Source organism: Hippocampus zosterae, chromosome 2, assembly GCF_025434085.1.
Source record: "Hippocampus zosterae strain Florida chromosome 2, ASM2543408v3, whole genome shotgun sequence".
In the NCBI taxonomy this organism is placed as follows: domain Eukaryota; kingdom Metazoa; phylum Chordata; class Actinopteri; order Syngnathiformes; family Syngnathidae; genus Hippocampus; species Hippocampus zosterae.
Window position 1 is genome coordinate 14,663,998 of NC_067452.1, and position 26,508 is coordinate 14,690,505.

Below are 26,508 nucleotides of genomic sequence, written 5' to 3' on the forward strand. Positions count from 1 at the left end.
CCAAGTCTGATGTACTTATGTACTTATTCCGTCCATGAGATTGGAGACTGGTCCTGCTGGTGACTTTAGGACTCAAGCGGGAACAAGAGGCAAGTTAGACTGAATGCCTTCCGACACCAGTATCCTAAGCTATGATTTTGCAGACAAAGCTAGCCAAGGCTTCCATATAAACTGCAGTAACGAGTATGAAAGCCTGAATCAGCTGCAACTCATAATGCTTTATGTTACATCGAATCCAGTATTTTCCGACAGGAAAGATTTGCATGCATTTACAGTATGCCATGTCACTGCAGCCCACTATCCAAAGAAAAGTTACCTGAATACATAGAGTCAATGTCATTTTAGTCTCATCAGAAGTGATGCAGATGTTTTCTTGAATCACAAAACAATGCCTCTCTGACTATACCAGAACTAATGGTTGACCGTTGCCAAGGTCGAGTTTTGCATTCAGGCCTACCTAGCGTACAACCAAAGCAATCAGGCAGTTGTCGTTGTCTTTCTGAACTCCATGTGCATGTGTTTTGAAGGGCGGTGTGAAAGTGCTAATCACAGGCTCCTGGCAAGAAGCTGCCTCAAACTACAGCTGCTTATTTGACCAGATCTCAGTTCCAGCCTCTCTCATTCAGCCGGGAGTGCTGCGTTGCTATTGCCCAGGTGGGATGTGCATGCTGCTTATTTGTTATTTATTTTTCCCAAAAATTGCAGTCACAGTGTGACGTTGAAGCTGCATTTGCTGAATTTGATTTGCACACGACATCCTAAACATGTGCTCTTGGTCATCAGCTCATGACACAGGTCTGGTGACGCTCCAAGTGGCCGTTAGCAATCAGATCATCTCCAACTCTGTGGTTTTTGAGTACAAGGCCCGTGCGCTTCCCTCTCTGCCCTCTGCTCAGCACGACTGGCTCTCACTGGATGGTAAGTCTCACTCAGACTCCGAACCACTTTTTACACCTTTCCTCAAACTTCCTCTGAACATTTCTCACATGAACTGAAATTTTGTGTGGTGCTGCTTCAGATTCCTTCTTCCTTCGGACACTTATAATGACAGACCTCAAATTACAGCAGCGCCAATTGCAGCATGTCTACACTCTCCTCACCAGTGTGTGCCTCCCAACATAGTGTGAAATTTCATGACGAATGCAGATTTGAATGTGCACTTGCACTTGTGTGTTCTGCATATTTGAACGAAATTAACGGTGACGATCATGGGCGGGACATATTGTTTGGACAGAATGCAGACTTTCAAGATGATGAACCTTTGAAGAAGCATTTAAGACAAAATTCCAGTTTTGCTCACTTTTACAGTAAAAAGGCAATGTTGAAAAATGCCTGCATGAGACTCATAATGAGGACTTGTCTCACTCAAACACTGCAAGACATGCGGTCTATTCCCCAGGATATAGTGACCCTGGTTCTTTGTGGATGCGAATGTGTGCACGTAAAAGCACCAGTGCATCGACAAGATGAAGTGGGACGAGGTGAAGCACGAGCTCCCAGGACAGCTGCATTGCGGACGGCCCTGGTGGGAGCGGGAGGGAGATGAAGCAGCGCATTTCCCCGCCATTCATACACGGATGCCTCAGCATCACTGGCTCATTCACGGAAGCAGCTGAAGAGGAGCTGACTGACTATGGGAAATAGCAGCCCGCCCCTTTACCTCGCTGAGTTTAACTCCTTGCTTGCTACCGGCAGCCATCTGCTGCTCGTTCTTGATTTTCTTCCAAGAGAAGGAGCTATTTTGCTTTGGCTGTAGTGAAGACTCCACTGTACACATTAGAGACACCAACATAATTGAAGCTGTAGTACGTCAACAATCCAAAGATGGCTCTATTTACATCTTGTAGTTACTGACAGTGGTGCTCAATTTGTGATTGGAACACCTCATGTAGACTCAAGTGAACACACTGCAAATTGTTACTTCTCTGACAATGTTAATTCTGAGAGAATTTGGAATACGGCTCTTTTCATGGATTGCACCAATGAAGTGGCCAGTTTATATATGAATATTTCACTTGGACACCAGAACAGAAACACATTTTGTGGATGAGTCTAGACGTCAAGTGATTCAATAGCAATGGTATGTATTTTGAGCCAGCTCTGCCTTTGGATTTTTGCAAGCTACCTAAGCAGCATCAGGACAACCGCCCGTGGACAGACGCTGCCCCAGCATCCCCAACACACACACACACACACACACACACACGCACACACACACACACACACACACCAGACTCTGAGTGTCTCTGATAACTTTGTTCACAAGTAGGGCATTCTGTGTCACTGCTGCATGTCGGTGTCAACCGCACAGCCATCAGGCTGCACCTCCAATGCGGTGTGACAGAATACATGGACTTGAAGTCAAAGTGCAGCCACCTGATTCCGTAAGGCGGCCGATGCAACTCTGCATTTAGTCCGCAGAGCGATTTGTATGCAGCTTGGCCGAGGAGGACGACTTGGTGTTGTGATCATGCTCGTGGCACTGCTGCCTGTCTGCCTGCCTTGATTTGTCATAATGCAGAGTGGGGGAAGGGACGCTTCTTCTTTTTTTTCCTTCCTCTGCAGCATTGCAGGTAGAGAACTATTGGCAGGACAGAGCCACAATTCTCCAATAAGATCCCACACTTCCAACCTGATCGGTCCAGGGCGTGTGTGCGCGTGTGCGTATGGCTCGCTCAGCTGCAGCCGGACGAGATCCTCGTGCAAGCGGCGTGCAGACTGTTGCGAGCAGCACACACGCATTCAGCGCAAGTGCTGGGGGTGGGCGTGTTTGGTTGACTATTGCAAAGATGCGCTTGACCGAGGCGGCGCCATCAGCGTACGCACAACAAACCTGTTTGAATGTTACGCCGATTCAAGCCGGTGCTGTAAAAGAAGAGGTGAGCGGGGGCTGGAGGAACACTGGCATCTGTTTACCGGCAGCACGTGTGCACTAGTGTGCGCGTGTGAGGTGAAAGAAGTAGAGAAGAGAAGGAAGAGGAGGAGGGGGGCTTTTAGAGCAAGAGGAGTAGCTCTCCGCACCGCTCTCTCCTTGTTCCATTGTTTGACTCCGTGGAATAGGATGACACTCGGTCCACAAAACATGGACGCGGATGTGCTTTTGCCTTTCTTTGTCTGAGGGGCTGGGACGGACATTTCTTTTTTCAGCTTTGCGCGTCTGTGTGTGTGTGTGTGTGTGTGTGTGTGTGTGTGCGTGTGTGTGTGTGTGTGTGTGTGGGACGCAGTCATGGAACGACTAGCGTGGGTCAGGATACCGGTGACCAACACCTGAGCCTCCATAACAAACAAAAGAGGCTTTTTCACCCGACGTTTGAGATGGACTCTATCCGATGGAAAATAAGATAGAAGGTTAGAACTGCAGGCTGCATTGTTGTGTTTTTCTGGCTTGATGTCCATTGCGTGTGTGTGTGCGTGCGCGCGTGCGTGCGTGTGTGTGTGTGTGAGAGAGAGAGAGCGTGAGCGGGTCAGAGGAAGTTGAAGTTGCATGCTTCAGTTGACGCTGTAACTGGGCCGAGGTGGAGTTCGAAACAAATGTCCACCTCTGGCTAATGTCGAAAAGACCCGACTCACTCCGACTGCATTGTTATCTTACGAAAACCCCAGAATAATGTATGCATCATTAAATAGTGCTGTGATTGATTCACCTATTTTACATGAAAAAAATCTCACAGAACAATGCCAAACAAAAGTGTCACAAAAAGTAGCATGATCAGCTTTCTGTTTACTGAATCAATGTCTGCCCATTTAACTAAACACAAAACTTGGTGGGTGAATGGCACTTGGTGGATACACAGATTTGCTGTGCCTTCTGCTGTCAAGTGGATGAACCTTTAATTGTTCTTCCTCTCACTTCATGTCACTGACGACGATAGGTGAACAGAGATATTAGTTATTTGGAGAAAATAAATCCATTTCGGACAAATTAAGTCAACGTAGGTAACACCTGATGATCTCACTGCGGCTGAGAGTCAGCTTCTATCCCTTTTCAACTTGTACTCACACACCGGAGTTGTCCGAAAACAAGCTCAGCACAGGGCTACTGTAGTGTGTCACTCTTGTTGGAAGCGCGTGGCTACTACAGCACACAAGTATAACGCATAATCGACATGAACACTTTGCCGGGATAGAAAAGCTTACATTGGAATCAACCAAGTTCTTATCTATCTATCTATCTATCTATCTATCTATCTATCTATCTATCTATCTATCTATCTATCTATCTATCTATCTATCTATCTATCTATCTATCTATCTATCTATCTATCTATCTATCTATCTATCTATCTATCTATCTATCTATCTATCTATCTATCTATCTATCTATCTATCTATCTATCTATCTATCTATCTATCTATCTATCTATCTATCTATCTATCTCTTTCTGTCTGTCTGTCATTTCAGCAGCTACAAGGTCTGCTGAGCAACTTCCAACATAACTTTTTGCCCTCGCTTTGCCTCCTTTCTAAACCACAAGCATTTAAAGGCCAATTATTTACTGAATGAACTCTGAAGTGAAACTATGAAACAACGATGTGTGACTGTGACCACCTTTTGTGCGGATGGCAACACGGAAACAATGCTGCTGAGCAGGGCTCCCAATACAGTGGGGCATTTACAGTCTTCAGACAGACGCAGCAAAATCCAAATGTTTTTTTTCATGAGTCCATGTGGGCCTATATGTTACATTATAATCACTTCCTTTTCAAGTGGTACTCACAGGCACCAGTGCCAAACCAAATGTCAAAGTCCACAATGAGCTGGTGATCTAGGGCGGGCCCTGTGTTTGGACTCATGTTGAAATTGTTGTTGTTGTTTCAACTTTTCTTCATCACAGTGGTGGCCCCTCATTATTTATTCATCCCTTGTGGCAGTCTGAGAGGTTCCGATAAAAGCTCTGTGACTTGTGGACAATTGTATGTTGATAAGGTGCTCTGAGCTAGTTGCAAATGGAACATATACAACATCACACATCATTGGTGGCCAGACGAGTTCACTTTGTCTTGTTCAGAGTAATATTTTACACTTCATCTTCCAAAATGGTGTTGGTTCAAGGCTTCGTGTTTGTTTATTGAAGATTTGAATTTGATTCTTGCTTTGTATCCGGTGTATGCACCCTTTCTTGATGCCCACTGTATTATAAAGTAACGTGAAATTCAAACGGGCCTTCTGCCCAAGACACCTGGTCGATTCTGCAGCAGGGTATGAGTGCAATGCTAGGTGACTGTTAGTCCCCGTGGCATTGACTCTTGGTTCTTGACCTTTGTTGTGACCGAATCTCTTGACTTTTTAGACTCGATTTGCGTTGACCTATTTAGCTGGACAAACGCCAGGAGGTTCAGAGCCACTCTCTCGCTCTTGCAGGACAAGCAGTGCAATCATGCATTGTGTAAACTGTTGATTCAACAAACATTCCAAAAAGCTAGACCGCGCATTGCTGGCATCAGGCTGAAAGCTCCAACGTCACAATTTGGATTTTTTTTTTCTCCAAATTGTGATTCTGTCGGTCAGTTGACACATGTGAGCGTTAGTTTTGCAAACTCTCGACCAACTTAAAGTTTTTAAAATGCTTTAGTCTCTTTGGCGATGCAATGTTCATGTTTGAACAAACAGACTGTTTTGGGGGACTCTTGAAAAGTGATCATTTTCAAGGTGTGACAATTCAGCTCAACATCAGCGATATGCTTAGTTTTGCAAGTGCACCCCTGTTTGAAGTTGAGATTAGGCTTTAAAACATCAGAAGCTGGCGGCAGGGGAATTAAAAAGAAAACAAAATGCATCTTCATAATTGGAGGACAAAGTCAGCCCCAATCAAAGGTTGGCACCTTCAGTGGATCTTGCAGCTTTATGAAGACCTTCCGCCTCTTTGATTGCCTCTTGTGTTGCTTGAGGGATGTCGAATATTTTCACTACCTTCTGCCGCCTGTTTTATATAGTATTACTACACGAACACACACACACACACACACGCACACACACACACACACACACACACACACTGCATTTCGTTGTTCTTTTTTGGAGTATCTTGAAGAGTTTCTGCCATGTCAAAAGACTGGTTGCATCATTGCATTGAGAGTTTGAGTGACCATTGCAGTAGAAAGACAAGGCCAATTCATTTGATCAGACACAAAGTAACGTATATTGCTCAAGTGGCTGTCCACATGGAGGCCGTCCTGGCCGGCTCTCAGGTCCACAAGGCCAGCGCAAGTGATTTCTTGTAATGAGGATCCATGGCACGCAATAAAATGACTCATTTGTGGCCGTGCTCATAAATGTTCAAGCCCTTTTGTCGGACACTATTAAATTTTTATTCATGTCCGTGTTGATAACGGCCACTACAATAAAAGACTAAATCAGTAGTATTTTTCAGCCTCTTGGGGCAGTGATCTCTTGGATGGGAGATGTTTGGGAGGTCAGGGCAGGTATACTGTATTTTGGCAGTACTGTAAGAGTACAATTGATGCAGTGGGCTGGTTGCACTGTTGACTGTTCTTTACTTCATTGGGAAAAGTTAGAAAGGGCGGCGAACAAGCAGATATAAAGAAGTTAGTCTCCTAATAACCATTGTTTTGTGTTGCATGTAAACAAAAGGACGCATTTGCCGAAAGATTATGCCACTTGCTTTTGGATTGCCCTGAAGACATGAGAGTGAGCACGCCGACTGTGCCCCTCTCCTCACAGCCGAGCGTGGGAAAGCACCAACGGTGTCGGCGTGTTGATGCCCTCGTCTTTGGCTGCTCACCTTTCCCGTCTCCTCCCACTCGTCTCTTCCCCCATCCTCCCTCCGCAGTGGACGTGCGTGGCATTCAGAGTAGCAGGCAGCAGGTGGGAATGACATCATCCGCACTGCAGCGCACTGCAGCATTAGGCCTGCCTGAACAAAGGCACGTGGGCATGCTGCTCACTATCCTCTCTGCTGCTCCGTGCTTGCGTGTTGGCCTTGACCTTTGTCAAGCGCGTGTCCTCGTATCATGTTGAGTTGCAGAGTGCACTGACCTATCCCAAACTCGGCACTCCAGACGCAGCCCCTCCGGCTTAGCAGCGAATGCTAAATGGTACTAATTCACCAGTCGATTGCTGAAGATGCTGCAAACGCAGGCGTCTTTTGCAGCTCTGTTGATTGGACACAAAGCGGCACGAAGGGAAGCGGCATGCTGCAGCATGCCGTCAGAGAGCGCAGCAATTTACCACCCTGTGACATGACGTTTGCTTGCCTGACCTCTTTTACGCTGGGCTGACATTAACCATCCGTGCTGTGTTGTGAAGGCTGGACGCTTCAAGCTATCAGGTCCCGTCTGATGATGCCCACGCAGAGACAAGTGGGCCAAGTGCCAGACACGTAAAGCCCAGTCGGGAAGATGAATAGATTTTGTTCTGTGCTTTCCCTGTCTCCCTCTATTTTATTTTTCTGTGTACAGTCCTTCTCCTCCCCTTCATCAATAAGCCAATAGAAGACAGACCATACACACACAGTCGTGTTCCCGTCGCCTAGTTACCGCACAGCAGCAGGTTTCCACAGAAACGGCCCCACGGTGGCTAAATGGGGAATGCTAATGCGGTCTACTCTACTCTCTACTGCACTGGTCTATGTGTACTCATCCCGTTATACTGAATGGACACAACAATCTTGATATATGTGTGTGAGTCGTACGTCGATGTATGTGTGTGTGGTGTGAGTGTGAGTGTTGTTGCTTAAAGGGGAAGCTTAGTTTTCAAACTGCTGGCAAGATGTGATCCAATTCCTTCCTTGTATTATTGTTGCTAACAGAGGGGGATTTTCTTTCAAAGTTTCAGCAAAGCCCAAGGAAAGACTGCAGCTGGGTGCCACGAGTGCACAGCAAATGATCGACATCTTGTCAGCCAGACCTTTTGTCTCTGAGTGATTGTTTTTCTTCGGACGGTTGGTTTCGCTGAATTCAATTTAGAGGTGCACGATGGGGCCAGAGAGGCAAGACTTTGATGTTATTATTTTTTTACTCTCAGGTCAGACTGCCAGTTTTAAGGAAAAGCCCAAACCTCATAATGCCGTGTCAATGTTGCCAACACACGTATGGGCAGTTGCAATTCTTACAGTATTAATTTGACGGAGAATAACTTTACAATTTCCCACAAGGGCCTGAGCTTTTCCTGTTGCCAAAGACCAACCTCTTAGCATGCTGTAGAGTGTGACTATGTAAGCACTCTCAAGGCTAATGCATTTCCATCCTGATGTAAGGGACGGCTTTTTCTTCAAGGACTCGGGAGATGGTTGTGATTGATTGGTAATGTCCCCGCTTATCCCTGCTATAGCATCTGGGACTCTTGTGCTCTCACTGGTTGCATTGATTCGGCTGGAGAGGCCTTGAGTCCCGCTTGCCCTGTGTGACACCTGTTCATCTTCTTGGGCTGCCTTGCACGAGAGCTGGAGAAAGCCTGTAGCTGGTGATTGATGGATGTTGGGGGTGCATTTTGGCAAAGCGTCTTATTAGGATGAAGTTCATGATTGATGCTATTGTTTTCACTCACTTCTCAGTCTGATTAATGATGATTATATAATACAGGGGTCGTAATAGCTCGAAGAGGGACCTTGTCATTTCCTGCTTATGTCACAAATGGTTGATGATTCTGGTTCAAGGAGCTTTCTGCAGCTCCGCTGCTTGCTGGAAGCAACACATTTGGTGCCTACAGCGAGATCATTCGTCTTGTCGGGATACAAGGTTGTGTGCGTGGATACGACAGCAAACACACGCATTTATTGTCACGCAACATCTCTGCCGCGGGCTGAATTGTGTTCCTCCTCTGTGTCCCGCCACCTGGCCAGATAACCAGTTCCGAATGTCTATCCTGGAGCGCTTGGAGCAGATGGAGAGGAGGATGGCGGAGATGGCCAGCCACCAGCAGCCGACCACCGCAGCGAGTGGTGGGGCTGCAGGAGGAGGAGGAGGAGGAGGAGGAAGTGGCGGAGGAGCTGGGGCAGGTGCAGGTGCAGGAGGTGGAGGTGGACAGAGCAACAGCCAGACACAGGTAAACACCTCCTGAGGTAACTTGCAGAGCACAAGTAGCAGACAGAAGATCACGTGGCCACATTATAAACATCTTATTGGCTTATGGTTTCAAGGACAAAATGCAGCCCGTATCCACCCGGTGGACGAACGTTTGTGAGTGTTGGCAAATGCTTTTTTTGTCGCCAGCATGTTCAAAATGTCCTTACGACAACAACAAAAAATTAGAGCAGTTGGCGAGCGTCTACAGAATGTTTGTGACCTTGAACGGACGCTAAAAAGTCCTCGCCATATGCTGCTGATGCCAACAATCGTTCGCCCCTCGGTGGGATATGGCCTTAAAAACATTGCGCAGTCGCTCCCAAGTCAGTAACCATCGCCTTCGTGATGGCGAATAAGCTACACTTCTGGCATGGAGCGTTTTCATGAAGGGATGATCAGGAAAGCTCGGGAAGCCGTGCTCAAGTAAGAATGACACAGCTAGCGTGTTTAACACCAGAATGAAGTGCTTGACGACATCCAAATTTGAACAGCCGCATTAATACGTGTCTGAACCCTGGAGAGAAAATCTAATGGTGAAACAGAAGCAGAAACTAGAAATAAATTAAGTTCCAGTACAGTGTCCATCATTCAGGAGGACTGGCTAAGATTAAAAGTATGCATATAATTATGATGTATGGAGTGTGAATATTAGTACCAGTAATGTTACTTGCCTGTTTGTATTTGGGATTTTGAAGTCTGCTCAGCAAAATAGTATAACACTAGTGTTTTTTGTCATCACTTGAGCTTTGCCGAATGGAATCCATTCAGTCAACGTAATCTAAACTTAAATTCATCCGTCCATCCATTTTCCGATCCGCTTATCCTCACAAGGGTCAAGGAGGTGCTGGAGCCCATCCCAGCTGTCTTCGGGCAGTCGGCGAGGGACACCCTGAACTGCTAGCAGGCCAATCGCAGAGCACACAGAGACGAACAACCATCCGCGCTCACAATCACACCTAGGGACAATTTGGAGTGTTCAATCAGCCCGCCATGCATGTTTTTGCAATGTGGGAGGAAACTGGAGTTTCGGAGAAAACCCATGCAGGCCCGGGGAGAACATGCAAACTCCACACAGGGCGGCCGTAGGTGGAATTGAACCCGGTACCCCTGCACTGTGAAGTCAACGTGCCCACCACTGGTGCTCACCGGGCAACACCTTGGTGTATATTTGCTTTTATTCTGCTTGGACTTACTCCGCAGTCTGCTGCCACATCGGCATTGCAAATGAAAATCTGTTCTCAATTGCCTTGCATGGATAAATGAAGGGAATAAATAAATGTCAAACATAACAGAAATCACCGTAAGAACAGCATGCCCACACGGAAGCATGGCACTGTCAGCCTTGTGATTTGCTGATGCTCCTCTTCAGCAGGACATTGAGTTTCAGTCAAACCGTTCTAAATGCCCATTAAAAGTGGCCCAAAACTGTCAGATGCATAAGCAGTATCACCTCTCAGCCTGGCAATGAGCTCAAGCGCGCATCCCAAATTAAATGCTTGGAATCAACCAAGCCGAAACTTGCGTCAATGTCAGGTGAAATGAAGAAGGCTGTGCACAGATGGCCTTGCAGTCTGACGCATTTGGGACACTTAGACGAATCAAGAGGTGCTACGCTGTCTTTCCGACTAATCCCACTATGGACAGGTTTGGGTTTCCCTGACAGATTTATTTCTTTTTAATGGATTTATACAGATGAAAAAGTCAATGAAAGGATTAGCCATATGCATTTTTTAATCTAAAAACATTTTATCATAGCAGTGTTTATTGTGGACATCCATCGTTCATCGTCGTGTTCTGTGGAGATGGAATGCTAAAATGTAACTTAGGTACAGTGTTTGTGCTCCATTTCATTCATGATACTCTGGTTCATACCTCGAGCTGTCATGGTCCTTCGTGACAAACACAAAGAATAATGCGCAGGACAGAACCGAACGGCGTGATTGCTGTGTTGTCCGGAAGGAATGCTCTTCAAATCCAGCAATAAAGATTGCACCTTGTTTTTTTGGCAGTGTGCGACAGGCCCAACGCAGGCCAGTAGCTCCTTTGAGAGCCGCGTGGTTGTGGTTTGCGAGAAGATGATGAGCAGAGCTTGTTGGGCCAAGTCCAAACATTTAATCCACGCCAAGACTTTCCGAGGCATGACTCTCCTTCACCTGGCTGCTGGCCAGGGCTACGCCACCCTCATCCGGACGCTCATCAAGTGGCGGTGAGAACAGTATCCTGACAATCCACTGCTCCGATGTTTGAATGTCATTTGATTTTGGGTTGTCTTCCACCCAGCGCCAAACATGCTGATAGCATTGATCTGGAGTTAGAAGTGGACCCTCTCAATGTGGATCACTTCTCCTGCACACCTCTGGTAAGAGAGCTGGGCATATTTAGACATGTGTGAATCATGTTTTTAGCATTCCCCTGCATCTGTGTTTCTTTTTTGCAACTACGGCAGATGTGGGCATGTGCGCTGGGTCACCTGGAGGCAGCCGCGGTCCTGTACAAGTGGGATCGACGGGCCCTTGCAATTCCAGATTCTTTGGGCCGTCTACCTCTTTCCATCGCCCGCTCTCGGGGCCATACCAAATTGGCGGAATGTCTGGAGCAGCTGCAGCGGGAGGAGTGTCAGCCACCAGCGCCGCTACCCCCCACAACTCGCACGTCTTTCTCCCCGCCGCTCGACCCTCCCGCTGCAGACGGCTGGATGCTCAGCTGGGCGAATGAGACCGCAGTAACTCCCGGCGGTGGCAAGAGAGGAGGTCCTGCTACGACGTCCATTGACACCAGCCACAATCCAGGCTCGTAGCTTTGTTTTGACTTGCCTTCACATCAAATAGTGGCTGGAACACATTTATTTATAGTCATTTTCTCGGCATTGCTAACCTTTGCATGTTCTGTGTTTTGCAGACTTGAGAAGGCCTAGGTCAGAACCTTCAAGTTACTACAGCAGCGAGGGCCAAAGAGACCTACCGCTAGCTAAAAAGCATAAACCCAACCCACAGCAATTTCAGACGCGGCCCGACAAGGCCGCGTCTGTTCCTCTTAGCCTGCAGCAGCAGCAGCAGCTGCTCCGCAAGCTTCCCTCTAGCCCCAAGAGCCAGTCCTCGGAGAGCCTGGTGGACACGAATCTGTCGACAGGGGGGAGCACGGGGACAGCCAGGTGGACCTCCAGGGAAGAGACTTTTTCTGGCAGCAACATGGGGAGGAAGGGTCTGGGGGTCGACGAGAGCGGCATTTTGGGGAAGGAGAAGCTCGTCAGCCGCTTACGCCAGCGGGAACAACTCAGCATGCTGGTCATGGCGGAGAGAAGCGTGGCTGACGCAGAAATGTTATCTTATCAGGATGATCTGGAGAATCAAGACTGTCTCACACAGATGGATAACCTCCAGGTGAGAGTGACTGGTTTACCATTGCGGGTGTTTGCCACTTTTCACCGGCAGAGTCTCTTAAGTTAATTCGAACATAGGATGCATGCTGTCGCACGCAACATATCTTTGCAATCGCTGGTTGCCAACAGTAGACTTGATTGCTCTTTTACAAAGGAAACATTCAACAATGTCACGGTTCTCATCTTTGCAATGTCCACTTAGCATTAGAGTCATCGCAAAGCCAAGCAGTCAATCCCCCTTGTCAAATTGTAGATGTTCTTTCAGCATCAGTCAACAGTCATTCACATTTGTTTCAACAAAACAGGCAAATATGATGACTCTGGCGGAGCAGATCATTGAGGCAACACCGGAGAGGATCAAGAGGGAGCATTTTTCTTCTGCTGACTCTTTGCCGGAGAACACATCAGGGATCAACAGCACCATGAACTGGCTAGCCAACTACCTGGGAGATGTAGAGCAGCTGCCCAGCATCTTACACCTACGGTACGGCGAGACCTCGAATGCAGGGTAGCATTTCTTGTAAAATGCCTCCCTCGTATGAGCTCCTGTTCCAAAAACCTGCTTGGCAGTCATACTCTGAGTGAAAGGAGGTTGCAGCAACACCTAGGCTCACCAACATAGTAGCAGGTGGTCCTGCTTGAAAAAGAGCTCAGGTTGTGTTTGTGGCTCGTGAAATTGGAACATGGGGATTGTTGTGGAAGTCAGATTTCGAAAATGTACTTGCGGAGATTTATAGAAATGAAGTGTGTCCATGTTGATCTTTAGCGGTTTCCTACCTTGTTAATCGAAAGTTGAGAATTGTGAAATCATGACTGTGATCAGTGTCTTGAAGCTCAAGCCAGTGTACCGAGGAAGTGTACATTGAGAGGCCAGTGACTGCGCTTTGCCAAGGAGCATGCAGAAAGCAGATCTGAAGGCCCTGGTCCAATTCCTTCCCCAGATCTCTGCACAACGATCCTGTGACCTCCTCTTCCAACCCCAGCCAAAGTCCTGGGCTTAACCCACTGGGAGAGGAGCCGTTGGAGAGGCCCGCACTTCCATCGCAGGCAGACTGGAGCGACTTCATCAATGCCTCCAACAGCAAGGTGGAGAGAGACCTGGCCCAGCTTACTCTCTCCGATCCAGAGCAAAGAGAGCTATACGAAGCTGCCCGTCTCGTTCAGACTGCCTTCCGCAAGTACAAGGTACAGGCCTTCCCCTCGGGTACCGAATCATGTGCGTGCTGCAGTGTGCCGTGGACAGCGTGCCCTTGCAGTGCTCGTGCAGTTTTGCAGAGACTTTGATGGGTTTGCTTTAACATGCTCCCAAACTAGTGGGCAATGTAACGCTCTTTTTGTTTTTGTGTTGGGGAAATGCACTGTTTCTTCTGAAACCGCACACTTTCCTGTCGGTCGGTCGGTCGGTCTGTCTGTATGTCTCTCGTGTGTCTGTCGTGTTCTTCTTTCCTTTGCTAACATACAAATGACGACGTCAACAAAACTGTCACTGGGATGTCAGCATGGGAAAATGGCTTGAACAGAGCATGTTGCTTCCTCTGCTTCCCGGTGAATGGAGCCCGCTGCCGCTTGTTGTCAACTCGTTCTCTGAACAACTTTCCTCCTGTTGTGTTTCTCCCTGCTTTTACTGTCTTTCATATGACCTACTGTTGGCTGTCCTTTGTCTTGACGGCGCTTATCTTATCTGCAAGATAATGCCGAGGGGGACGTTTTGCAAGTCAAGAGTTGGGCTTCCACTCCGACTCGCAGCTTCCTACCGAGGCTGGACACAGGCTAAGATGCCGTTGACGTGAAGACACCAAGAGATTGGATGGAGCCACTCATATCGAAGGTGGCAAATAGTAGGTTGTGATTCAGCCTCTGACCCATCCCGCTCTACTTCTCCAACAGGGGCGGCCGCTTCGAGAACAACAGCAAGTAGCCACTGCTGTTATTCAGCGTTGTTACAAGAAATACAAACAGGTTGGAAAGTTTGTGTAAAAATGTGATTGACTCTACAGTGGAACCTCGGCTTTCTTGAAGTACAGAAGCGAAAGCGAATATCTCCCATCGCAAATAATGTGCATCCAATAAATCCCTCCATTCCAGACAAAATGTGTTTTATAGGAAAGAGCTGTAGTTTAATATACAGAAAATGAATGAAATGGATACCTCAACACCTCTTACTTACCTCTTACTTTTAGTGATGGCATACGCATGACAGTGAGGAGCGCAGCAAGTGGACGAGAGGTTGCTCTTTGGAACAGAATCCACCATTTTCATACTTTTTAAAATTCGTTCCGATGGTGATACTCATATTTTCTAGCAAAGATCATGGAACTTTTTTTTTAGCTGCTTCATGGCTTATTTGAACAGTCAGACTCAAAAGATGAGCTCAAAAACGATGGAAATGTTTCGGATGAACGCGCAGTTTCATGCTCACCGAATAAAGTTGCGTGTGCCATTCGAGGACATAAGCGGCCGAGTCATGCGGTTGATACAGACTATGTCTAGCTGTATGAAAGCCAAGACAATGTACCCGAACGGGGTGAAAATTTTGACCCAAAGAGTGTCAAAAACCCCATCGTGTGAAAACCGGGGTTCCACGGTACTTGTTTCCCATATGCAGTCACTAACACAAAGACCGATACAAGTATCCTTTCCCAAATGATTTGCTACATCGCCACTGTGCTTGCTTAACAGTACATATTTTTTCCTTCATCCAAGCTTACATGGATAGCCTTGAAGGTAAACTTCTTCACAACAGGCATCTAAACACTTGTCCAAAAAAAACGGTCCGATGTTGACACAGCACGATGTTTTCGTTTGCAGTATGCACTTTATAAGAAGATGACGCAGGCCGCCATCCTTATCCAGAGTAAATTCCGCAGCTACTACGAGCAGAAGAAGTTCCAGCAGAGCAGAAGGGCTGCCGTGCTCATTCAGCAATACTACCGCAGCTACAAGGAGTTTGGCAGGCTCAAGCCTCGGCACCGCGAGGCGGCTGCTGCCCTAATGCAGCACAAAATGAGGTAGAGATGGAATGAAGGCGCCACAGTCAAATAATAATAGTACAGTGACATTCAAATCCGATACAGAGGAACCTCGAGTTACAAACGAGTCTTTTTACAAACCTTTTACATTGCACACACATTTTTAGGAGCCTCTAGTTACGTACATGTTTGGCTATGTGAACTTTCAGCATGGATGAGTGGGCGAATCAGTGTTGTGCTAATCAGTGTTATTTCACTGTCATTGCCATGGTTGTGCTGTTTTCAGGCTTTTTTAAACTCTTAGTTAGACCTCAGATTGAGAGGTTATGCCTGTAAATGTCCTAAAAACACACATAACTCTGTCTCCTCTACGGCAGCAAATTGAAGGCTGTCGTGTGTGCACCTGTAAGTTCCGCCGAAGCGCTTCTTCCAACCACATTATCACAGCGGCTGCCATAAATTCACCTTGACCTTTTGCTTGCGCGTGTGTGTGTGTGTGTGTGTGTGTGTGTGTGTGTGTTACTAAAAAAGACAATTAGAAAATGGACAAAATTGTAATTTTGGAAGGTGACTCTTTTTCAACGGAGGAGCTGTTCTCACCTTCTCATTTCATTAGCGTGCTGTTATTAATTCCATTGAGAAGCATATTTTCACTTATCTTTTTGATATTCATTCATTTCCGATCCGCTTTATCCTCACAAGATGCTGGAGCCTATCCCAGCCGTCTTCGAGCAGTAGGTGGGGTACACACGAACAACCATCCACGCTCCCAACTAGGGACAATTTGGTGTGTTCAATCAGCCTGCCGAGCATGTTTTTGCAATGTGGGAGGAAATCAGAGTACCCAGAAAAACCCCACGCAGGCCCGGGGAGAACATGCAAACTCCACACAGAGAGGCCGGACCTCTGCACTGTGAGGTTGACGCGCTAACCACTGTGCCGCCAGGCTGCATCTTTATGATATGCTGTATTTCTTTTCAACCACACACCGATTAAAATTAGAATTAAAAATGTTTACCATCGGCTTGAACACAGGACACCGGTGCAAGGTTCAGCGTAAAAGAGATATTTATGTGAGGATCAGTGGCTGAAAACTCAAAAGACTCAAGGACCGTTTTAACACAAGGTAAACAGCAACAGGTTGGAAACAATCCGAGCGGAACTGACAAACTGGCACAAGAGGAACGGCAAGTGAACTGAAACAAGAGGAGAGTCAAAATAAAACAGGAAGTGACCAGACAAACACAAACAACCCTCTCCTCGGTTTGACACAAAATGGAAATCTGACGTATAATTTGGGCGCTGGAATGGCTGAATTGCACTTCCATTCCTTTCAATGGGAAATTGTCCCTTGATTAACGAAACTTTTGAGTTCCAAACGGGGTCACGGAACCAATGAGGTTTGTAAGTTGAGGTACCGCTGTACTTGTGTTAAGCACACTTCAGTTGTGTTGAAGTGCATTGGCATCTCATCTTTTTGAAGCTGTTTAGTATTAAACTTTTAACTGCGATACATTTTGTAACATCAATGATGTACTTCTGGCTTTTACTCCTAGCTTTAAGCGCAGTGTTGCAAAAGTGTTCCGAAAATGACAGTTGCTTTTCATAATATTAAATGTACATTGTGGGAGAAAAAGCTGATGGTGGTTGGTGTGAAATGTTTGAGAACACACAACTAAGCCAGTTCTTCCTTGTTACCTTAGCTTTGGGCCACTTGAAAGCTCCGATACAATTGTGATGTATCGTCACATATATCCGTCATCCCTGCATGACTTAAGTCAGCTCTTTGTTCGACCCAAAGACATTGTTACAGGAATTTAGTGGGGGGGGGGGGAATTGTGTCTTTATTAGCATCTGTTTTAGTTTTGGAATTCACTTTACAACCGGGTTTATCATTGGCCATAATATAGTAATATTAGATTTGTAACCGATTCGTGATTCGTCGTGACCGAAAGAACGAGAGTTTTCTCCGCAGGGTGTCCGGGCTCTCCCTTAGAGATAGGGTGAGAAGCTCGGTCATCCGGGAGGGGCTCAGAGTCGAACCGCTTCTCCTCCACATCGAGAGGAGCCAGATGAGGTGGCTTGGGCATCTGATTCGGATGCCTCCTGAACGCCTCCCCGGTGAGGTGTTCCGGTCATGTCCCACCGGGAGGAGACCACGAGGAAGACCCAGGACACGCTGGAGAGACTATGTCACCCAGCTGGCATGGGAACGACTCGGGATCCCCCGGGGAGAGCTGGAAGAAGTAGCTAGTGAGAGGGAAGTCTGGGCTTCCCTGCTAAAGCTGTTGCCCCCGCGACCCGGCCTCGGATAATCGGTAGATCAGGGGTGCCCAAACTTTTTGGATCGAAGATCTACTTTTTGATCAACTAACCTCACGGGATCTACCCTTACCGGCGCGCGCACGCACACACACACACACACACACACACAAATTTAAGATTTACCTGCTTTATTTTATTTTTTAAATATTTTTTTTTTTAAATGAAAATGAGACTGATTTGTGTGCAGTGTATATTAACACAAAAAATATATTACTAACATGTACAAAGACACACAAATGGTTGTTTGTTTTTTTTCTTCTTGACACTCCTCGGATCTACTTGGGACCTGTCTTAGATCTACCGGTAGATCAGGATCTACCTAATGGGTTCCCCTGCGGTAGATGATGGATGGATGAATAGATAGATTTGTGAGCTGATGACATTTGATCAGGGGTGTAGTGGGCGTGGTACGCGGGGGTACGCTGTCCACCCACTTCTCCCGACGCCACATTCAATTTTTATTTCGGTTATAGCCCTGACGCGAGTTATGCTTAATAACATTGGCCTGTGATTATTTTGGAGTAGTAAAACATTAAATTTAACGTTAGTTCAACTTGTGTTATAGCCGATGATTGATGTTCTGCATGTATATATAGAACATCCCAGAATCGCGTACACCCACTTGAAAAATCCCCACTACACCACTGCATTTGATGCTCACGAAACACAGCTTTGTGCTTGGCAAAACTGCGTCTTTTTCTTATTGAAAAACGGCAACTTTATTCACATCACGTTACAGCTTTTTTGGAGAGGATCGTAAAGTGCTGAATTGTCTTGCTTATGTGTCCCCCCTAACAAGGTTCTCTCCACTTTCTTTGTTTTCCTGCAGAGGTAGTCTGCTCACAAAGAGGCAAGATCAGGCCGCCCGGAAGATCATGAGGTTTCTGCGTCGCTGCCGCCACAGGTGGGCCCCCAAACGTGTACAATCACCACATTTGATTGCAAGGAGCCTTTCACCGCGCAACTGATCTAACCGGCTAAATTGACTGTTTAGATTTCATGACCTTAGCCAATTGATGAGTTAGTTGTTTTTTTTTCTTACCGTTGGTTGGACGTGGTTGAAACCTTGAGTCGCCCTCTCTTCTGACTGTAATTGGCCCCCACCTTGTGCTCGCACCGCTCCTAACGTGTGCCTACTGTGTGCTAAATAGCTGTCTGCTATTGTTTTGCTGTTTACGCCAAGCCCCTTGATGGACCATAGACTGTTCAAGCGGGTGAGTGCTGCCTCAGCAACTCAGTTCCTGCCTCTCTCTCTCTCTCTCTCTCTCTCTCTCTCTCTCTCTGTCTCTCTCGCGCTCTCTCTCTCTATCGACTAATCCAAAGATCTCCTCATGCGCTCTTGGCGTTTGCATTTTCTCTCTCTCTCTTTCTCTTGTTCTCTCTCTGTCGTTGCTGCTTCTCCTGTGAGCCAACTTGCTCCTCCATCACTTTTGCTTGATGCCTGCTTGCATGAGGGCTGTCAGCTGGAGCCACGGGTGTGTTGAAGAGCTCCCGATCAGAGCCAGACTTTTGTTAAACTAACGGGAATGGTGCAACAGACTTTTTTTGTCTTGACTTGTCTTTCTCTCCTTCCGTCTTGGTTTCATTGCCGTTGTGGCAATTTACACAGAGAGACAGTTTGAGAGAGCGCCGAGGTTGCTTCTGTTTTGTTGTTCTTTATGATTTTTGATCACATCTTCCTCTGCTGCATGTCAGATGTCGACAACTTTCGGCCTGAAGGCATGCTCTGGGCCTGTTGCTTACTCAAATTGTCTCCCCTTTACCGGCTGGCTGTTTGTCTTGTTTCTTACCAGCTGACAGACTGAGAAGGACTGAAACCGTCTTGTTCTTGTGGAAAGTTGAAACTGTCGGGTGACAAATTAAAGGTGAAACCAACCCAAGTAGGGATATGTAGTAATATTAGTAGACAGCAATGTCTGTAATCTTCCACCGTCTGAGTTTAGAAGCACACGCATGATCATCTGTATCGAGTCATTATTTTCCACTTAGTTCCTTTAACTGGTCACCCGTCCGTTGATCTCTTCTGCAGAAATAAGCAAGCAAGATTATGTAGCGCCTTGCACTAGAACAGTGTCTGAGCTTATTGTCTAATAGGTCACACTGGCAGGAAAGCAAAAAGGTCAGAGGGGGGAAAAATATAACACACACAATAGATTCCTCTCCCCACTGGGAGAGCAGTCATAGATTTTCACCTGCAGGGAGTGCACACAAGCAACCTGCAGAAGCCCATGTAGGTCACAAGGAAGTCCAACCTTAGCAAAGTTGAAGTCACGATGGATGATACAAGACATTGGTGGCCTCCAGAGAGATTTGCATTTGTCAGGACACGAGCTTCTTTGACCAAGGCCAAACGGAAACATTTAACCCATCAAAAGTCAGCCCTCTGCTTGACTTTCTGTATTGGCTTTGTATTCAATTTGATTCAAGACATTTTTTAATCATCACTGATCAGCAAAGGAGTCAACTGCCATATGCTACATTTTGCACACTGGTATTTTGTATGCCCCCAAAATCGGGTGACAATAAAAGTACAGTCCTACCTAGAGAGACGAATGGACTGCACTTTTTCAAGATACAAGCTCTCATTTGGACAGTTTTTTTTCCCTCTGACCTGCAAGCCATAATTTGATACAAAAGAGCAGGGAGCTCAACCCAAGCCACGTCACGACAAGCAGCAGTTTGGTGCAATTCTTCCAAAAGAGGCTTCAGGCTATTTATCGCCTCTCGTAGTTACTGTCAATCCAAACAACAAACAAAGAGAATTACACCTTTTGCACTGAGAACAACGACACAGTCTTGAGTCCATTGAGTTTGATGCTAAAAAATTACATTTTATATAACAATTTTCACAGGCATCATTTCTCTATCCTCTGCCAGAAACAACTACACTTGCTGCAGCGTCGTGAGTCAGTTGCCATAGTCGTTGTCGTGTTTGACTGTTTGTCTGTAATATACTGCCCCTAGGTGGCCAACGTGTGCAAAGTAAAGTCTTTTAGAGTGCTACCTTATATATTTTGCAAATAAGCACTTATTTGTTTTTGTTTTTTGTGAAGGGTGAGCGGCCGGCTGAAAACCAATAATTGCATTCCCATCTATTCTAATGGGGAAGAATGGTTTGCAATACGTGTTTTGTTTCGTGATCTTGGAATCAAACTTAATTCTCAAGGTGCCACTGCAATGCTCAATATCAACTGAAAATCTATTTCCCGTTCTGATGACATTGAAGGTTGTCCTATTAACATAAAAAGTTGGTCCATAGGATATGCTGCGCCACACATAAACGCGTAATCCAATCATGATGTGTATGTCTTTTTCAGACGGTTGTATGAATGCAAAGCAGTCCCCAAAAGTGCCTTTTTGCATTTGACCGATTTGTTGTGTGTGATTTTTTTGGTGTTGCAATGACGAACATTTCCTTTCACAGGGCTGCCTTCTTGCTGGCGCTGCCGACTTTGACATTGTGATGTAAAGGTTGAGCCTCACGCCACAGTTTTAATGTTCATGGGCCTGTGTGTGTGTGTGTGTGTGTGTGTGTGTGTGTGTGTGTGTGTGTGTTGCAGGGTGAAAGAATCGAAAAGGGCCAGGGAACATGAGCACCCTCACAAGCCCCCGCTCCCAATGTGACGTCTCTCCGCCAACGCCTCCTTTTTAATTGGTCTTTTTTTTTCCTTTGGACCCGCCATTGAACAGCAGAAGCAGATGGAAAACAATAGCATCAGTGCAAAGTGCAATGCCCCCCCCCCCACACACACACACACACAGTTTCACTTGGAAAGTTGTAACTTTATGGGATTCTAAACTTGTGGGGATGAGGACACTGCAGAGTTTCTCTTCATGGTATTTCTTTTTTTATTATTGTTTGCACTGAAGCTAAAACTAGGCTGCTGCTGCTGAATATCTGACACCATAAGGGAGACCATGCTGGAAGACTATTCATCGTATTCCAGCAATTTTTCCAAGTGACCAATGGTTTTTTTTGGTTGTTGTTGTTATTTTTACACCCAAAACATCAGCCACATGGATAGCACACACAGTCTGATGGCATCTCAGAGCATTGCGCCCCGTCTCTCGGCCCAGCCAGCCAGAGCGCCAAGTGAATGTAATCGACTCGGTGCACGAGCAAACGGGGGATTCAATAATTGCCTGTTGTTACTTGATGACTTGAATTTGTTCCATGCTGTTTGTCCCTTCATGTCCAATGTATTGCCGGGTTCTGTGCTGTAAAATCCAATAACCCCCACACCCTTGCCAAAAAAAAAAATGCATGACTTATGGCTAAGTGAAGTAATGTTGCTAATGTTTTCTGGTCACAGCGGGCTGAGCCTTCATTGTCTTTGTTAGTCACTTTGGCTGTTTTTTGTTTTATTGTTGTTGTAACATACGGGCTCCTGGTCAGGTTCCGCTTTTTATTCAGTGAACTTCCGAGCCTGCCAGGCAGGGCTTTTGAGGGGAAGATCACATACATTGCCTTGACATCTTAGGGGTTCTTTCAGGGGTCGCTAAGATTGTCCCAAAATAGGGGTTTGACAAATCCATATTTTTGAGAATTGAGCAAACATTTATGTATATAACGAAGGCTGAAAGTATGTAGGAATATAAAACACACACACACACACACGTGTGTGCACACACATTAACCCAAAAGGGATTGTATTTTAGAAATATATATTATTTTATCCCCCAAAAATTGGGCCGCAGAGGTATGAGACAAAAAATAAGAATATTTGTATAGTTTTCTTTGAATGCCTAAGAAGTACAGATGTATTGTTTGTACATAGTGTACATAACTGGGACAAATATGAGTATTATGTGCATGTAAAGTAAGAAGAGTCAAGGGGGTGGGGGTAGGGGGCACAACAAAGCAGTAGTGGCTGTGCTCTGTCAGAGGAAAACTATTTCACTGTTGGAGTGTCTTATTTTGATTGTCCTGTTTAAAAAAAAAACATTTTGCTCAAGCATGTGATTAATGCCACATGGAAAGTCAAATGAAAACTCTGTCTGTAGTGTTCGGGAAAGTCTGTCAAAATCACCCAAGTATGTTTACGTTCAGTTTTTTTTCCCTTGGATGTATGTTGGGCTATCCCGAAACCTTTGCCAATGTTGACGAGGAGCGTCAATGCTGCACAGCTTAGGAAAACATCATTTGGCAAGGCAGGCAAACATAGCGGCCAATTACTGTACTCGAGTCTCTCTCTCTACATTTACAGCTGACTGATTATCCCCAGGATAGTGATAAGACTAAGAGGCAATCACGTTTCAGAAGAAGGCATTACATCACCACCACTATGACTCCTTAGCAGAGTTCACTTTGCAAAAGTTGTGGCGTTTTTCCAAGATTGTAATTGTCAGCCTTGACCAGGCAAGTTCTTTCGCCTGCAAGCCAAAAGTCTCTTTCAATGTGGCACGCACTTGCTGCTTTGTGTTGAATGACAACATCCTCCTCATTCAGTATTTCCTTCTTGATCAAGGCTGCCAAGTTCCAAAGTGAACTTGTGCTGTGTTTTGTGTGATGAGGTCAATGTTTCAAGCCGAAACACGTTAGTAGTATTACGGTGCATGGCTGCATTTCCTTCCCAAGCAGCCCAAGGTGCTACTTTTACTGGATCCACAAGCAAAGATTAAAAAATGCCACTCACTGTGTGCAAAACTAGAGTCAATGGGTGTATTTTGCATCTTAGTTTGAATCGGCTGCCTCTGGTTGTGTTTGTTCAACGATAATTGGGCAAAATTGCTGTTTCTGTCTTTCACTTGCCTGTCCCTAATTGTTGTTTTGTCCGTGTTTATGTTGAAAGTGCCTCTTCACCCAAGGTCAAACAAATCTAAAAATGTCCATTTGAGTTGACACGGACAGATCAACATTGTTACCTTCCATTGGCCATGCCCTCGCTCATATGAGAGGCTCTGGTGGCACCAGCGGCCGTCCATGCAGCTTGTCAACATGCAACTTTCTCCACTTCTTTCATTTTTTTGGTTCTGACCTTTGTCCTTTCGTTCCTTTTGTCCGTTGCTTCTGCCTGGCACAGGGTTCTCAAATCCCATTCGGAAATGCCACTACTGGCGTTTGTTGCAATGCATAGTCAACTTCAGGCGTGCAGGTGGGATGCATAGCTAATGCTAAGTTGTTAAAAGGAGGGGGGGGGGGGGGTGATTACGCTTGCATGGGTAAAATAGTTACCTGGCTGATAGAAGTGCACCTGATGCATGCTTTCCTTCCTTGAATCAGTAGTCTGATCTTATGTCCAACAGGTTTGATGCGCCATCGACAGGCCAAGGAGCACATGCTCAACAAGCAGTTTGAATAAACAGTAGCTGCTCATGTTTTCATGGCAAAGCATGAGGACTCTTTTTCAGACAGCTCAAAAGGAGCTTTTTTTTTTGCTTTCTTTAATTGAGATTTGTCATACCTTTCAATCGAGTCTGTGTGCTTCAAATTTGAATGAGCTGATTCGCCAAACAACGCCGAAGACGTCGTCGCAAACATGTCATCGAGAAGCATTGCTCTGCTCCTTTGTCTCCCTTCTGTCTTTTACTCAGCGTGCCAAAATGGGGAGGAGGAATGAGAGCAAAACAGAGGTGGATGAATCGGAATAACCCAAGTCGGTACGTTACTTTTTGCAACGGTGGCCTGTCAAGTGGGCCGGCCCGGTCGATTAGCATAAAACACGACAGAGAAGCTCTGTGGAATGAGTCTCTTTTTACTGAATGACACCCAACTATCAGCCTTTCCTCCTCCTCTTTTTGCCACCGCCCGCGCCGGAGAGAGGTTCAGCCCAGACACATCAGGACAGCAAGAAGTCTCGTGACATCTTCCACTCGTTAACACAGACCGATGTGTTCGAACGATGGGCCGACTGACTCTTATGCAAGAAAAGTATTCGGTAGTTTACGGAGACAAACGAAATGGCACCCTGTACCCAACTGCACGTTTTCACCCATTTCCAATGGAAAAGAATAAAAAGGCCCGACTCCGATAGAAAGCTATGGGCCCTCCACACTCTGCATGTGATGAACTAGTGTTAGATCTCCTTCCCTCTCCTCTATAACGCTCTTTCTCTGTCTCCCCCGTTACAAAATGTGACTTTTCTCCTGCCCTCTAATGTTACAGCTCCCATTGGTTCTCCGAATGTGTTTTTGCTTCCTTCTTGCTTTTTGCCCTCTCCTCTATCCCTTATCTTGTTTGTAGCTTTTGTTTTTGTAACTGTGCATGTACAAACGTCACTGACTCGATGGATATGTTTAAAAAAAACATTAAATGAAAAAAAATTATTTCAGCTGCTCAAGCCATGCAAAACATTTTGAAATGCCCTTAAATATGGAAGATGTTTTCTGAATGCTTTATATTCTTTCTGCTGTAAAGTAATTAAAAAAAAATGCGAGGAAAAAAAAACTGCTGAAAGACTGTGTTGAAGCGTTGCTCATCTTTCCACTTGTGATTCATGTTATCCTTCGAAGCTCGTTCGCACACTGAAGCTTGCATGTAGCACTTGAAACTTGCATGTAGCATACATTCACACACACCGTGACCTTTCCAGGAAGAAATATAAAGACACTTCAAGACAATCTAAAGTGATGCTCACGAATGGCCTGTGTGTCTGGGACCTCTAATGGTTTACTTGAACACTAGCAGAGGACACACAGTACATCTTCACTATTTGAAAAGAGAAATAGGTACAAAAGGTTGAGATTCATTTAGGCTTTTTTCCATACAGCGTTACAGGTATGCATACAGGTTCAAGTACCGCATGCCCCCAAAAATATATACTCTTTGCTCTGCTATCACATCTACATTTTGTTTTGAATTAGATGTTTGTTGACATGGTCTCATCAGTGAAATCAAAGAAAATAACGATACATTCTAGATAACTGAATGGCTTGTCAAATAATGTCACACCCTGCACTATACATACTTTGCATATGGATTTTACTAGGCTGATGCCGATTCTCATATTTGGCAGCATAAAATTCTGATAACTGATTCATTGATTAGAAAAAAATGAATAAAATAACTTATTTGGGGAAACATTAATGCCAACAACAATAAAGATATGAATTTGACTTTGACTTTTAGGATTTTACAACAGAGAGACAAACTGGTAATTTTTTGGGGGGGTTGAATATTATTATTGATGTCTCATGTTGTAATTTGTAAAAAAAAAAAACATTCTACAAGAGCTAATATCAGCAGATTAAATCGGCCCACCAATTAATCTGGCAGGCCATAATACATACAGCATATAGAGTATATATATATATATTTTTTTTACCAAGTTCCGTTTTCGGAAGTCATGGAACGTGTGACTTTGGATTTCTTTGGTGCACCACAACAAGGCCTATTTTTTCACAGAATCTACACTTCTCCTTTTAAGAGAAGTGTAGATTCTTAGACTTTCTTGCCAAAATGGGAGGCAGTCTTAGGCCATTTTTATTGCTTTCCCCAGAGTTGCGAGCAGTGGAGCAGAGACCTTGAAGAGCGAAGGCAGAAGAATTGATCCAGACGTGTCACTCCTCTCATCTCCTTCATATGAGTGCACAGTCACACTGCTTCAAAGAATGCATTCAATCAAAATTAGACTCATCAAACTATCCAAGTTGTGATTGCATACAGGACATGGGACTACTCCCAGGTGATGCTTTCTATGGGGCATGTGTGCAGATTGTGTCACGGGGCTGGGCAAGCAGTGCAGCAGGTTCAGATTTCGCAGGGAGCGCGGGCCCAGGACAGGGTAGCTGGTTTATCTTTATTCGGCAGTTGAACTCGCCACGCCCCACCTTGGAACAACTCAGCCAATGTGGATCAGGAGCTCCATCAGC

The 26,508-nt window shown here is 45.7% G+C and overlaps 1 protein-coding gene across 11 annotated transcripts in view; it reads left to right on the forward strand.

The window, feature by feature from the left end:
- The window catches only part of camta1a (calmodulin binding transcription activator 1a), a 333,445-nt gene extending 311,506 nt beyond the window's left edge, over window positions 1-21,939 (forward strand). For 4 of the 11 annotated variants that reach the window (XM_052057927.1, XM_052057926.1, XM_052057922.1 and 1 more), the window contains 15 exons: window positions 528-654; window positions 784-918; window positions 8,802-9,004; window positions 11,034-11,230; window positions 11,305-11,383; window positions 11,471-11,813; window positions 11,923-12,404; window positions 12,709-12,887; window positions 13,345-13,588; window positions 14,291-14,362; window positions 15,107-15,127; window positions 15,212-15,411; window positions 18,527-18,601; window positions 18,881-18,911; window positions 21,258-21,939. In XM_052057927.1, coding sequence (XP_051913887.1) covers window positions 528-654; window positions 784-918; window positions 8,802-9,004; window positions 11,034-11,230; window positions 11,305-11,383; window positions 11,471-11,813; window positions 11,923-12,404; window positions 12,709-12,887; window positions 13,345-13,588; window positions 14,291-14,362; window positions 15,107-15,127; window positions 15,212-15,411; window positions 18,527-18,601; window positions 18,881-18,911; window positions 21,258-21,290 — 2,421 coding nt within the window. In that variant the 3' untranslated portion in view covers window positions 21,291-21,939. Of the gene's footprint in view, window positions 1-527; window positions 655-783; window positions 919-2,653; window positions 2,880-2,907; window positions 3,349-8,801; window positions 9,005-11,033; window positions 11,231-11,304; window positions 11,384-11,470; window positions 11,814-11,922; window positions 12,405-12,708; window positions 12,888-13,344; window positions 13,589-14,290; window positions 14,363-15,106; window positions 15,128-15,211; window positions 15,412-18,526; window positions 18,602-18,880; window positions 18,912-21,257 lie in introns of those variants that run through there. The other 7 variants (XM_052057932.1, XM_052057924.1, XM_052057923.1 and 4 more) reach the window with 6 other exon arrangements.
- The last annotated feature ends 4,569 nt before the right edge of the window (window positions 21,940-26,508 follow it).